The 14,439-nt window shown below is 43.7% G+C and overlaps 1 protein-coding gene across 1 annotated transcript in view; it reads left to right on the top strand.

Moving 5' to 3' along the window:
* The first annotated feature begins 354 nt into the window (after positions 1 to 354).
* Positions 355 to 14,439, top strand: part of pstpip2 (proline-serine-threonine phosphatase interacting protein 2) — a 38,389-nt gene continuing 24,304 nt past the window's right edge. Inside the window, exons 1-3 of the mRNA XM_084324503.1 lie at positions 355 to 495; positions 1,261 to 1,361; positions 13,556 to 13,630. Coding sequence (XP_084180629.1) covers positions 463 to 495; positions 1,261 to 1,361; positions 13,556 to 13,630 — 209 coding nt within the window. The 5' untranslated portion in view covers positions 355 to 462. The remainder of the gene's footprint in view (positions 496 to 1,260; positions 1,362 to 13,555; positions 13,631 to 14,439) is intronic.

Raw genomic sequence — 14,439 nt, 5'->3', positions numbered from 1 at the left:
CTACAACTTACTACTAACAACAACAACAACAACAACAACAACAACAACAACAACAACAACAATAATAATAATGGCTAAAAGATGGCACATTACACTGAATTATACCAGTAGGCCTATTCTATCCTATTTTCACGCATAATATTCGTTCTGCTATCTAGCATAGAAATGACCGACACATGAGAGGTGGCTTGGTGTGAGAAGGCTGGTGAAAACAAATAAGTAGGCTACTAATATGTTTTATTTGATGTCACTCACAGTCCAAGCCAACTATAATAACCATGGCGGAAATCCCGCCTCGCGCGCGGACACGCGTCTGTACCGCTGCGCGCACAGTTTCCGCAGCCTGCCCAGCGCGCACAGCGCACTCCACTGTAGGCAACCTTTCTCACCTCTGGCGGTTTGTTTTTACAGTAGTCTGGATATTCGGAATTACCTGTAGCCTAATCTAGTCTTTCTCCAAACATGAGAGACCTTCATTTCAAGGACTTCTTTTGGGTAAGTGGTATTTTGAGTTTGTTTTATATTTAGGGCTACAATTTCTGTTGTCCTTGAAGTTAGAATCTGAAAAGTGATAAGTCTATCAATGGTTTCAATCGATATGGTTTCGATTGAAACGAGAATACATTTGAAATACACATTTTATATTTTAAATGTCTATTTTTTTCTTTTTATATATATATAAATAATATATTATTTTAAACATTTTTTACAATAATCTTTACAGAAAATCATTCACAACTTCCCACCTCCTGGTGTTTCTAGAATCCCATGTGAAAAAAATACAGATTTAGGATGGTTAGGGTGATGATTATAGAGCGTCAACCCACAGTACACACAAATTACAGGGAATTGGAGCTCAAAATACCAATTTATAGCCTCATTCATAGATGCTACCCGTGTTGAGTCACTGCTACAGTAATTGTCTGAGTTGTTCACGTCTGTCTGTAGTGCTGTCTGGGTGGGAGACATGTGTGTGTTTCACAGGTGTTGTTTAGACAGAGCCTGCCCTAGACTATGACTGCAATGCAATGACTTGTCTCTGGGTAGTATAACGTGACTGAGCCATAGTCTGTGAGATAAGTTATAACTACACAGCCCTTTAGTTTAGGATCTGTTGAGAGCCTGCAGCTTCAACCCGTAACGACTCAACTCTTTGAAAGAATGTAAGAACTTGCTTTTTGATATAGGGTGGTCTTATTGCTCCATTCACTGCATTTTAAAGCCACAATGAACAACAAATCTCCCTGCTATTATTAACAGAACGCTGAGCTAACCAGCACAGGAGGCTATGACTTCATCATCCAGCATCTCAGCGAGGGCAAGAGGACAATCAAGGAGGTGGAAGACTTCATGAAAGCCAGGTGAGATAGTACCTCCATGGTTGAGAAGCAAGGTATTCAGAAGCATGCTTATACACCAGACAGGTGTTAACACCGGCACTAGACCCCGCCTACATTTGGGGGAAACCCTATTGTATTTGGCCTGTATAAAAACAGAATGCTTACATTGTTTTGTTAGCGCATCAAGTAAAGTCAAGCAAACACTGGCCACCAAAAATGTGAATCCCTACCCACCTTCAAAACCGCTCTCAAAAAGGCGTCTGGGTGGCGCAGTGGGCAAGGCGCTCGCCTCTAACGCAGGAGACGCTGGCGTTGCTTCCGGCTTGGCCGGCCGTCATACTAACACAATTGGCAGTGTTAGAGGGTGGGAAAGCCGGTGGGTGGGGATTGGACGTTGTGGACAGCGACTCCTACAGGTCGGTTGGGTGACGCCTGTACAGCAGAAACAGGAAGTATCGGGGGCAGCGTGAGCCTCCCACGCGTTACTCCTCGCCACTGAGAGTTCGAGCTGTCTGGTGAAAAGAGGCGACAGGCTGCCTCCTCGTGTGCCGGAGGGGACACGTGATGCAAGGCTTCTATCCTCACTACAGCCAACCAGTGGGAGGCATAGTCTAGCAACGTTCAAACACAGGGGAGGGGAGAATTGGAATTACGAAATTGGGATGGGAGAAAAATAGAAAAATAAGGGGAAAAAGTGGATCAAAAAATAATAAACCGCTCTCAAAAAGCTGCTGTAGGCTGCAATTCGGAACTGGCCCCCATAGATGTCCAAACCCCCCCTCGGCTCCCACCCGCCCACCCCCTCCTAATGTACAGTTTCCTCCCCCTCGTATGTATATATTATCTGTTAGGATCTCTGTTTAACAGTACTTTATATTTGCATATCTTATATGTCACAAATGTAACAGTACTGGAATGGATACCTGTAGGTCATGTATTGTCATAAATGTCATGATATATATCTGTATATCTGTATGGCCCCCGTAAATGTACAAACCCCCCCTCCCACCCCCTCCTAATGTACAGTTTCCTCCCCCTCGTATGTATATATTTTCTGTTAGGATCTCTGTTTAACAGTACTGTATATTTGCATATCTTGTGTGTCACAAATGTAACAGTACTGTATACCTGTATGTCATGTATGTCAGAAATGTCATGATAATATCTGTATGTTGTGTATGTCATTAATGTCATTATGAATTGAAAATGGGGGACCATGATGTAAACAAGACGAAAGTCTTTCTCTGGTCTGCATCCCCTTAACAATTGTGTGTATTGAGCCGTACTGTATTGTACCCATTCTGCAATCTGTTAATAAAGTTTTCAATCAATCAATCAATCAGCGTTCTTACCATTGTGAAATGTTAGGTTTGATCCGTTTTCAAGCATGCCTATTTCCCCAGTCAGCTGCAGCATATTTCCTCATTTCCCTGTCTAAGACATTTAATATTAATTAAGCCAAGGCATATCCATGTGACCTAAAATGTAAGAGGTAATGACTATTTCTGGGCAACGAGCATGATTTATATCCGTGTGTTTTGTCCTAAAGTTGTAGTTGAACAAACAGCATCTAATCCCTGTTTAGTCTCTGAGTTGTTTTCCTCCAAAAGGAAAACATCCTGCTAGTGGGCAGAGGAGGATATCCTAGTTGTAGGCATTGCCCCATCTGCTCCCATGAGCCAAAGTTCCCATTTCTATCGTATGCTTATAATTTGTAAAGTCTACTATAGTTATTATTATCATTTCAGTCCACTTAGTGCGCAAATAAAATAGCTACAAATAAAAGAATCTCCACGGAGGCCCTTCTTTCTCTGAGAAATGTGAACTTCACATTGGACAAAACAGACTTCTATGTCAAATGAAATATCCCACTGTATATGGAGAGACATTTATGTTTAAATCAATTATAGTACTATTGGAAATATAATGTTTGTAATGTTTTTGTGTTGGAGCCACTTTATCCAGAACGGCACAACTCTGGTCAGAGAGCGGACACAGCCACAGAGAACAGTCCTTTGTATTTTAATGAGGATCAGAATGATTGAGTGAGTGAGTGGTATCTCTGAGTGGTTTCTGCAACAGAACAACAGAACAACAGAACAACAGAACAACAGAACATACAAGTAATTAGCAGAGGCAAGCACTTACTAATCATACACACACAACTGAAAGATGCTATATATGTAACGGATGGTATCGTGAAGCGCAGTCAAGAAGGGCTGGGGTGAGTAGCGGTGCTATGGGTTAAACTCACTCTCACATCCTCAAAAGACGCATAGACCCATTACTTAGAAGTGAATTCACCTCTTGGTATAGCAGTCTGTGTTGCTGCCCGCGGTGTGGGAGACCGGGGTTCAACTCCCACTCGGGGCATCGAAGTTTGAGGTGACGTTGTCACAACCGTTACATATAGCATATTAGCATTAGCCCAACTAGCAGCATGGATCAACACAACACACAAGTCAAGTCAAGTCAAGTCAAGAGTTTTAATTGTCACGGCATACAGGTATACAATGAAATGCGGGTGGTCTTGCCCGCAACGATGTGCAATACAGTGGTACATATAATAGAATCAAAAGAAGAAAACAACATTGTGCAGTAACAGGTAGCAGGTAACATGGAGTGACATCTCGGTATCTGTACATAGTTATTTACAGAGCATGTGTGACATGCTAGTTAGCTTTGGTAGTGCAATACACTGTTCCTGTTATTCTAATTTAAAGTGTCCTTTCCTTTGGCCATAAGTGTGCGTGTGTGCGACATGAGTGTGTGCCCGCTCATGTTAAAGTGTTAAGTGGCTGCTCGTGTGTGAGCGTGCACAGTGTGCGTGTCGTGTGTGTGTTCATGTGTGCTTGTGTGTGGACAGTTCAATGTTCTGAGCACTCAATGTTCATTGTTCATGGCTCTGATGGCTTGGGGGAAGAAGCTGAGCCTAAGCCGCTCTGTCCTAGTAGCTGGGGTTCGCAGGCGTCTGCCTGACCTCAGCAGCTGAAACAGGCTGTTATTGGGGTGGTGAGGGTCTTTCATTATCCTGCAGGCTCTGGATTTGCACCTCTTGTTGTATAGAACCTGCAGGGGGGGTAGTGCAATACCCGTGGTACGCTCGGCTGAGCGCACCACTTTCTGTAGGGCCTTCTTGTCCTGTGCTGTGCTGTTTCCATACCAGGCAGTGATGTTTCCGGTCAGGATGCTCTCTACAGCTCCTGAGTAGAAGGACTGGAGTATCTTCCCCGATACTCTGAACTTCCTTAACTGTCTCAGGTGGTAGAGACGCTGTTTCGCCTTCTTTACTACTGTGTCTATGTGTGTTGACCATGTCAGGTCCTCTGAGATGTGGACCCCCAGGTACTTGAAGCTGCTCACCCTGTCCACGGTAGCCCCGTTTATCATCAGTGGTGTGTGTGTCTCCTGCTGTCCTCTCCTATAATCCACGATCAGCTCCTTGGTTTTGCCAATGTTCAGGAGCAGGCTGTTGTCCTGGCACCAGCGTTCCAGTACCTCAACCTCCTCCCGGTAGGCCTTCTCGTCGTTGTCCGAGATCAGCCCCACCACCACCGTGTCATCTGCGAACTTCACTATGGAGTTGGAGCTGAACTTGGCCACACAGTCGTGTGTGTAGAGTGAGTACAGCAGGGGGCTCAGAACACAGCCCTGGGGGGACCCGATGCTCAGGGTGATGGTGTTGGAGGTCTGACCCCCCACCCTGACCGCCTGGGGTCTTTCGCTCAGAAAGTCCAGTACCCAGGCGCTCAGGGCGGAGCTCAGACCTAGCTCGATCAGCTTGTCCACCAGTCTGGTGGAGACTATGGTGTTGAACGCTGAGCTGTAGTCAATGAACAACAGTCTCACATAGCCCCCCTTCTGACGGTCAAGGTGCGAGAGGGTGCAGTAGCAGTAGCAAACCCAAGCTATAGTGATATATATAAGTCACTTAACATAATATGACCTTTACCTATAATAAAACATAGACATTACATTTGGAGGCTGTTGATAACTTACTTCTTCACGAATGCACTCTCTCACTGTGACAGCATTTGGAACATGTGCCCAATAGCATAAAACTGCAGTGCCGCAGCCCCATACATAGGAGGGGCCTGTACTGTGCGTTGGGGGCCTGTACTGTGCAGTGCACTACGAGAAACAAAGTAAAGTAATTCTAATCTAGTCTAAGGGTTAAGGTTCCATTGAATGCTTTATTTGGTTACTCCTAATCCAATTGATATTCAGTTTAAGACAAAAATATTTTGGACATTAGGTCCTATTTTCCATATGTTACTTTATGTTCCGTATGTTACTTTATGTTTCTAGTGTCCTATATTATATGTTACTTTGTTTCTCGCATGTGCAGTAGTGCACCGCACAGTACAGGCCCCCAACGCACAGTGCAGGCCCCCAACGCACAGTACAGGCCCCTCCTATGTATGGGGCTGCGGCACTGCAGTTTTACCCTACTCCATGTGCCGGCAAGGCACAACCTGCATTTAATCACCACAATAGGACTTGGGCTGTCCAAAGAAGTGCCTGACTAGAAATAATAATACACAGCATAACAAATAGTGGGGAATTTAACTAGCTAACTTTATGCTAGCAAGCCTTTCTGTCAATAACTACAGGTAAGGCATACAGGTCCTGGAGAGATGGCAAATTGACGCCAATCACCTTCTCAGCAGACTGAATGATACGCTGCAGTCTGCCCTTGTCCTTGGCAGTGGCCGCAGTGTACCGGATGGTGATGGAGGATGTGATGATGGACTCAGTGATGGTCATGTAGAATTGCCACCACCATCATTCCTCTCTGTCAGTTTGAACTAACTCAGCTATCGCAGGAAGTACATCCTCTGTTGTGCTTTTTTGGTGATGGAGCTGATGTTCAACTCCCACTTGAGGTCCTGGGAGATGATTGTGCCCATCTGATGATGAGGGTTGTGTCTCGCAGGGTGATGGAGTCTCTGGGTGATGGGGGAGAGTGGGGCCGGGTTCTTCCTGAAGTTCCCAACCATCTCCATTGTCTTTAGAGCGTTGAGCTCTAGGTTGTTCAGTCTGCACCAGGACACCAGGTGGTCAATTTCCCACCTGCACATTTACATTTAGTCATTTACTGTAGCAGATGCTTTTTTCCAAAGCGACTTACAAGTCCTGTACAACAAGTCAGCAGGAAGGGTACAACTATGGCAGCTACAGCTGCACATTAGTACTAGTAAAAGACAGTACAAACTAAAGGTTAGTAGTTAGTTTGTCTTTTTGTTTTTCTTTCCTTCTTCATTTCAAATATGTGTGTTTTTAGTCGATGGGGTAAAATTGGTCGGATCTCAGCTGTCCTGACTGTGGTGGGAAGTTCGTTCCACCATTCTGAAGCCAGGACAGAGAATAGCCTGCTTCTCTTTGATGACCCCCCCAGGAGCTCAGACTAGAGTAGGTCTGAGGCGGCCAGAAGATGCAGAGCGTAGGGGTCTTGAGGGTGTGTAGTTAGAGACCATTGACCGGAGGTAGGAGGGAGCCGTTCCCCTCGCTGCATGGTATGCCAGGTTAAGGACCTTGAAGCGGATTTGTGCGGCAATGGGAAGCCAGTGCACCTCTCTAAGAAGTGGGGTGACATGGGCTGACTTTGGTAGGTTGGAGATCAGGCAGGCTGCTGCTGTGGTCTGTATGAGTTCAAGTGGCTTGGCGGTGGCGGTAGCCAGTAAACCAGCTTGACCAGCTAAACCGGTCAAGACGGGAATTCTGTGGTCCATCTGCAGGTGGAGTTGTGGGCATTCTGCAGAAGACCAGAGATGATAGTGTTGAAATCCACAAATGGGATCCTGGCACAGTAGAGTTCAGAGGTGTTGGAGGATGAAGTTGATGGCCATGTTTATTGTTTACCACATCATACAGTTAGGGCTGACCCCTATTAGTCGATAAGTCCACTAATCGGTCGAAAGGAGCTGTAGTCGACTAGCCAACCTCTTAGTCGAATACAAAAAAAAATTATAATATTTTTTTATATATTTTTTTTTTGTATCATTCTTTCCAAAAGAAAAGGGGCCTAGAAGCGTGGCTAACGCTAATGGCACGCATACCAGAGGCTAACTGCCTACGAAAACAGGCACAGAGGCACTGAAAGAGGATTTCACCCATCTAATGAACACACTAGACTAGACAAATATCAAGATGTATCTATCAGTGGACCAATTGCATGCTTTTGCAGAGGACAAGAAGCCTTCAGTCGACTCCTTCAGACATTAAGCACCCCCCACAGCCCAAATGGAATGACAAAAAAAATATTTACATTTATTTATATTTTTTATATTATACTTTATTTATTATTATTTTTTTTAGTCAACTAATAGTCGACTAACGGCAAATTTTGGCCAATCATAGTCGACCATCCAAATCCTTAGTCGGGGACAGCCCTACATACAGTATACATACCTGTTGGCTCTGTAGGCGAACTGCTGGGGGTCCTGCAGAGATGTTTTTGAGGTGGGACAGAACAAGGCGCTCAAGTGACTTAATGACTACAGGGCGGGCGACGGGTGTTATATCAGAGCACTATAGGCTGCTGTCTTATATCACAAAACATGTCAGAAAACAAGTGATGCGGGGCGGCTGGGTGGCGCAGCGGAGATTGTGCTCGTCACCAATGCAAGAGACTCCGGTCTCGAATCCGGGTGTCAGCATTGCCTCCGGCTTGGGCCGGCCGTCATACTGGCTCAATTGGCAGAGCCAGCGGGTGGAAGTCGATGGGTGGTAATTTGGACGTTGTGGACAGCGACTCCTACAGGTCGGTTGGGGGACGCCTGCACAGCAGAGACAGGAAGTGGCGGGGGTAGTGTGAGCCTCCCATGCGTTACACCTCGCCATTGAGAGTCCACGCTGGCAGGTGAAAAGATGTGACAGGCTGCCTCCTCGTGTACCGGAGGGGACACGTGATGCAAGGCTTCTATCCTCCCTACAGCCGACCAGTGGGGGGCATAGTCGAGCAACGTTCAAGACAGGGGAGGGGAGAATTGGAAACATGAAATTGGGATGGGAGAAAAATAGAAAAATAAGGAGAAAAAGTGGATAAAAAAAAAAGAAAACAAGTGATGCATATAAATGTCAACATAGCATTTTAGCCAAATGTGGCGACATGAAAGTCATGGCAGTGGCGAATCGGCAGAAAACAATCACCAACCTTTTCACTTAGAAGATTATGAAACAAGACTAAGCGAGCCCAGTTAAGGCGGATCCCGGTCACGACACTGACGCATGCATGTTTCAATAATGGAGTCGTCGGGGAGTCAGTCAGTCAGTCAGTTAGGGACATTCACTATTGTAGGCCAGCCCTCCGAGTTCGACAAAAAGGAAGGCGCCTTGATTTTTTGTATCACGCTAATAATGACTTGGAACCCACAAGGGGTATTACCGTTCACAAACATTCTTGAAGAGTTTGATTTCCATTTGTTTACATTTGGATCACTGATTGGGCCTTTAATGACATTCCTGAAGTTTGAGATATACTATATATTTAGCATTTTCACTTCCTACTTCCTCATATAATTATTAGCCTAATTCCTCTCCCTCTCTCTGCCTCATCCACCCACCCACACACACACACACACACACACACACACACACACACACACACACACACACACACACACACACACACACACACACACACACACACACACACACACACACACACACACACACACACACACACACACACACACACACACACACACACACCTACACACACACACACACACACACACACACACACACACACACACACACACACACACACACACACACACACACACACACACACACACACATAGTAATTCCCAGTGTACAGTGAGTGAAGCAGGAATGAATATGCTTGGCTTGCAGTACAGGGCTATCAATGTCTCATCACAGTGTGTGCATGTAAATGGTTATTATCTTCATGGTAATTCTAGGCCTTGCAGTCATTACAGAAGTTCGTGTTTTTTCCTCCCCTATCCTTATTTTATTCCTGGCCTACAAATCACATTCCACAGACATCAAGAAAACATATTTGTCTGACACAGACCCTTGCAAAAATCATGTGATAACATGGGGTTAATGGGCGGCAAGGCCAGATGCACCCAATGTGTTAATGGCACCCAATGTGTTAATATCGCAATTGTAATACAGGTGCAGCTCAATAAATTAGAATATCGTGGAAAAGTCTATATATTTAGCTGTATTGATGCAGTCATTTGTGCAAAAGGAGCCCCAACCAAGTACTGAGTGAACATACATGAACATACTTTTCACAAGGCCGACATTTCTATATACAAAACGAAAAATACATATATTTTGTATTTTTCATTGGTGATACAGAATTGTGGGCTTTCATGAGCTGTAAGACATATTCATCAAAATTAAAACAAATAAAGGCTTGAAATATTTCACTTTGTGTGTAATGAATCTATAATCTACGAGTGTTTCGCTTTTTGAATTGAATTACTGAAATAAAATAACTTTTCCACAATATTCGAATTTATCGAGCTGCGCCTGTATTTGTCAAAAGAATTGCAATATGATATTTCCCATATCATTCAGTCCTAATGCAGTCTACCTTTAAAGGTCCCCTCCACTCAAAAACGAGTTTTTTCTATAGTTAACTCCTCTTAAAGGCATGACTTTGACAGAAGTGGAGAACCTGTCTGGTCGCCCTTTTCACATTCTTCCACAAAAGAAAGGGGGGGGGGGGGGCTCCTTTATACTTCCTCACATTCAACTAATCCTGTGAACCTATCATGGTTGCCGTTGCCCAGCTGGCCACACTGTCGGCCATGCGGGTAGAGCGGTTGTCTGGTAATTGGTTCGATTCCCACTCCTCCTGGGCAGCGTGTCGATGTGTCATTGAGCAAGCCACATAACCCCTAATTGGTCCCGATAAGCAGGTTGGCCTCTGCAGTCAGTGTGTGAATGTGTGAGTGAATGGGTGAATGTGAGGAACAAATGCACCATTTACCATGTACTGTCTTCCAGGAAATGCTAACTGCTAACGTGAAACAAATTCTTGGTGAACCGTTTAAGTGGAAAAAGAGAGAGTTAACCAGCTCGGGGGAAGATCTCCCGCCTCGACTTCTGCAACGCACTGCTCGCTGGCCTCCCGGCCACCGCCACCAAGCCTCTTGAACTCATTCCTCATTTCTCAGTCCTTGCCCCACAATGGTGGAATGAACTACCCACCCCTTGCGGTCGACTAAAGACGCACTTCTTCAACCATTATCTGAAATAATAATAATAATAATTTTTTTTAAATAAATCTAACCCTAACTAACCTTACTGTCATGCACTTGTCCTAATAAACTAACCTACACTGTAGCACTCAACACCTTGATGAACATTGTTACTCAGCTGATAGAGTTGTGCCCTTCCTGATGACTTGTCGTACAGAACTTGTAAGTCGCTTTGGATAAAAGCGCCAGCTAAATTACTAAATGTAAATGTAAATGTGAGGGAGGAAGGGGGGCGGGGCTTCAGAGATCCTTACATTCTCAATGAGGTCAAAGGTGGAGAGATGCTAATCAGCCATTTCCAGTAGTTTATTGAACATCTTTGGTAGAAAAACCATACCAAACACATTTAATTCAATATAAATTTTTAAAGCATTAAAAAGAGGGAATCTTTAAATCTAGCCAGCCCATCTGTCTCCTCAGATTATGGTGAACTTCTACCATTGCGCCATAGAAAGCATAGTCATCACTGCATCATTGTCTGGTATGGCAACTGAAAACACTGCAGAGGGTGCTGACAAATCATCGGTACATCACTCCCTGCAGTTGAGACTCTCCAGCACAAACGGTCCCTGAGGAAACCATGCAGTATCCTCAAGGACACCTCTCACCCCAATCACAGACTGTTTGCCCCCCCCCTCTCTCTCTCTCTCTCTCTCTCTCTCTCTCTCTTTCTCTCTCTCTCTCTCTCTCTCTCTCTCTCTCTCTCTCTCTCTCTCTCTCTCTCTCTCTCTTTCACACACGCACGCACGCACACACACACACACACACACACACACACACACACACACACACATACACACACACACACACACACACACACACACACACACACACACACACACCCTCTATCTCTCTCTCTCTCCAAACTCTGAACGCTGTTGCCTATACTCAATCCCTATACTGCCTACACTGCCTACAACTGTCTTACACTGTACTCATACCTACCCTCATTATACCACTATATCCAACCTATAGTCTATCCATATAACACTGTATGATAGCAATGTACAATAACACTGTACACACTGTATATGTACATGTATCTATATCTGTATATATATATATCCATACCTACCCATATTAGTTAAAGAACTAGCTAGACTTTAGTGTATTGTGTATAGTGTATTTATACTCGTACCACTGTATATAATATTACTGTACATACATTAGTTTAGCATATTTACTCAGTAGCCTTGTCATATATAGATTCGATTAGATTCAAATGTATTGTCATTATACAGCACAAGTACAGTACAACGAAAAGAAGTTTGGCATCCAACCAGAGTGCAAATGTAGCAGTAAAGTGCAACAGCAATATACAATGTGCAGGTGGTTAAACTGGATGCAAAATATACAAATTAGTACTACTGAGTGTAGTGCTAATCAGATGTATGTACAGAGTTGTATTATATAAATAGAGACAGTATGACTACTACTGGCCAGCAGCATAACTAGTAAGAGTAGGATATGTATAGATATAGTAAGGGACTATGTGCAGGTAAGTACAGGCAGGCGAGGATTAGGTATATATGCGGTGGGAATAAATATATATATATGTACGTACATACAGCATTATAGTACATGCTAGCATACAGAGCTGAGTGTTATGTGCAGGTGTATTCAGATAAATATGGTTATATATATATATATATATATATATATATATATATATATATATATATATATATATATATATATATATATATATATATATATATATATATATATATATATATATATATATATATATATATATATATATATATGGTAATCTAAATATATAAATGTAAATATGCAGTATATTCAGCACTGTTGTATATATGCTATCATATATCATATACAGAGTATATGGGTAGACAGTGAAGCAGTAGGTAGGTATAAGTTGAGTATAGGCAACAGAGTGCAGAGTCGTACAGTATGGGTAACAGAGCCTAGAGGGTGTAGGCAATGGAGTCAGAGTTCAGTGCATATGGTGCAGTGCCCCTTCAGTGCCCCTTCAAAACGCGCCCATCAGGAGCATGTGGCCGTTTGGCACTGGCAGATTTCTGCACGCACTTTACGGAAGTGCTGCTTGCAGTGCCACGTTCGGTACGTGTGCCTGTGCAGAACGTGGGTGTGAACCATAACGTTTGTTGTCATAGCTACCATCTGGCCAAATGGGACCACATTCAACACTGCACTCCCTTAGGTCATCAGTAAAACACCCGCCGAGTGTGACGTCGATCGGATGAAGGGTTCTTGAGATATGCGTAAAGTTTGTTGGCACACAAATGGGCGTGGATTACGTGAATAGATTTGTCTGGACCCACAGAATTCAGGAAAAAAGAGCATTGTTTCGGAGAGATACGGTTCAAAAGTTACAGCCCAAAATTTAAAGGTTGTTGTTATAGCAGCGCCACCATCTGGCCAAATGTCGCCAAATTGGATCCTCAGCAATACACACCCACTGAGTAAGCGCATGATTTAGAATAAGCCCATCACTGGTAAGCACATGATTTAAGATGATAAACTCATCACTGGTAAGCGCATGATTTAGAATAAGCCCATCACTGGTAAGCGCATGATTTAGAATAAGCCCATCACTGGTAAGCGCATGATTTAGAATGATAAGCCCATCACTGGTAAGCACATGATTTAAGATGATAAACTCATCACTGGTAAGCGCATGATTTAGAATAAGCCCATCACTGGTAAGCACATGATTTAAGATGATAACTCATCACTGGTAAGCACATGATTTAAGATGATAACTCATCACTGGTAAGCACATGATTTAAGATGATAACTCATCACTGGTAAGCACATGATTTAAACTGGTCCCTCTGCATGATTGCACGTGGGAAACACAATGTTCACAAATCAACTCATTGATAAGTCGACTAAATTCTATGACAATTATTAGTGGTTTAAGATTTTCTTCAGCAGTGGACAGCCAGCTATAGCTTTTGGTCACATGTGCCTGGTTATGTCTTTCAGGGCCTCGGTTGAGGAGAAGTATGCCAAAGATCTACTCAGTCTCTCCAAAAAGGTGTGTGGACACAACGAGATGAAGTAAGTACAGTGGTGGAAGAAGTACACAATTTGTTTTACTTTTCGTAAAAGTAGAAATACCCAGATCAAATAGGGCTCTGGTAAAAGTGAAAGTCCTCCAATTCAAAATTCTTCTTAAGTAAAAGTAAATCAAGTCCTCCAAGTCAAAATACAGTACATTATCTTCGCCACGTTTTCTATGCAAAATCATTTTCTTAACTAGTAACCGATGGGTTCGGATAAATGCAGTGTTCTACATTTCCTTTTAAATATAGTGGAGTAAAAGTACAAAGTTCCCTAAAATAAAAAAGAATACTCAAATTAATTACTCAGTACCTCAAATAGTAGTTGAGAACAGTGCTTGAATAAAAATACTACTTTCCCAACACTGCACCTGGGGCTTAATAAATCAACCATAGCCCACCTACAACTACCCCAAAACGTTGCTGTTAGACTGCTCACAGGTACCCAGAAGAGAGCTCACATCACCCCTGTTCTTGCCTCCCTTCACTGGCTCCCGGTGCGCTATAGAATAGAATTCAAGGTTCTCCTATTACTTTACAAAGCCCTTAATGGTAAGGCCCCTGTTTACCTAGCAGACCTCCTCACCCCCTATAGTATACCAACGTCAGGGCCCTCAGATCGGCTGACAAGGGTCTCCTAACTACCCGTAGATCCAATTTCAAGTCTGGGGGGGGGGGGGGGGGGGCGTGCTTTTGCTGTCGCAGCCCCTGACCTCTGGAACAGCATCCCCATGTCCATCAAATCTGCCCCCTCCATCGAATCTTTTAACTCTTCTGCCCCCTTAGCGACTATTTTGTGTTTTTTGC

The sequence above is a fragment of the Notolepis coatsorum genome (genome assembly GCF_963971535.1).
Source record: "Notolepis coatsorum genome assembly, chromosome: 11".
Taxonomy (NCBI): Eukaryota; Metazoa; Chordata; class Actinopteri; order Aulopiformes; family Paralepididae; genus Notolepis; species Notolepis coatsorum.
The sequence above is the reverse complement of the archived record's forward strand: the minus strand, read 5'-3'. Positions and strand labels throughout refer to the sequence as shown.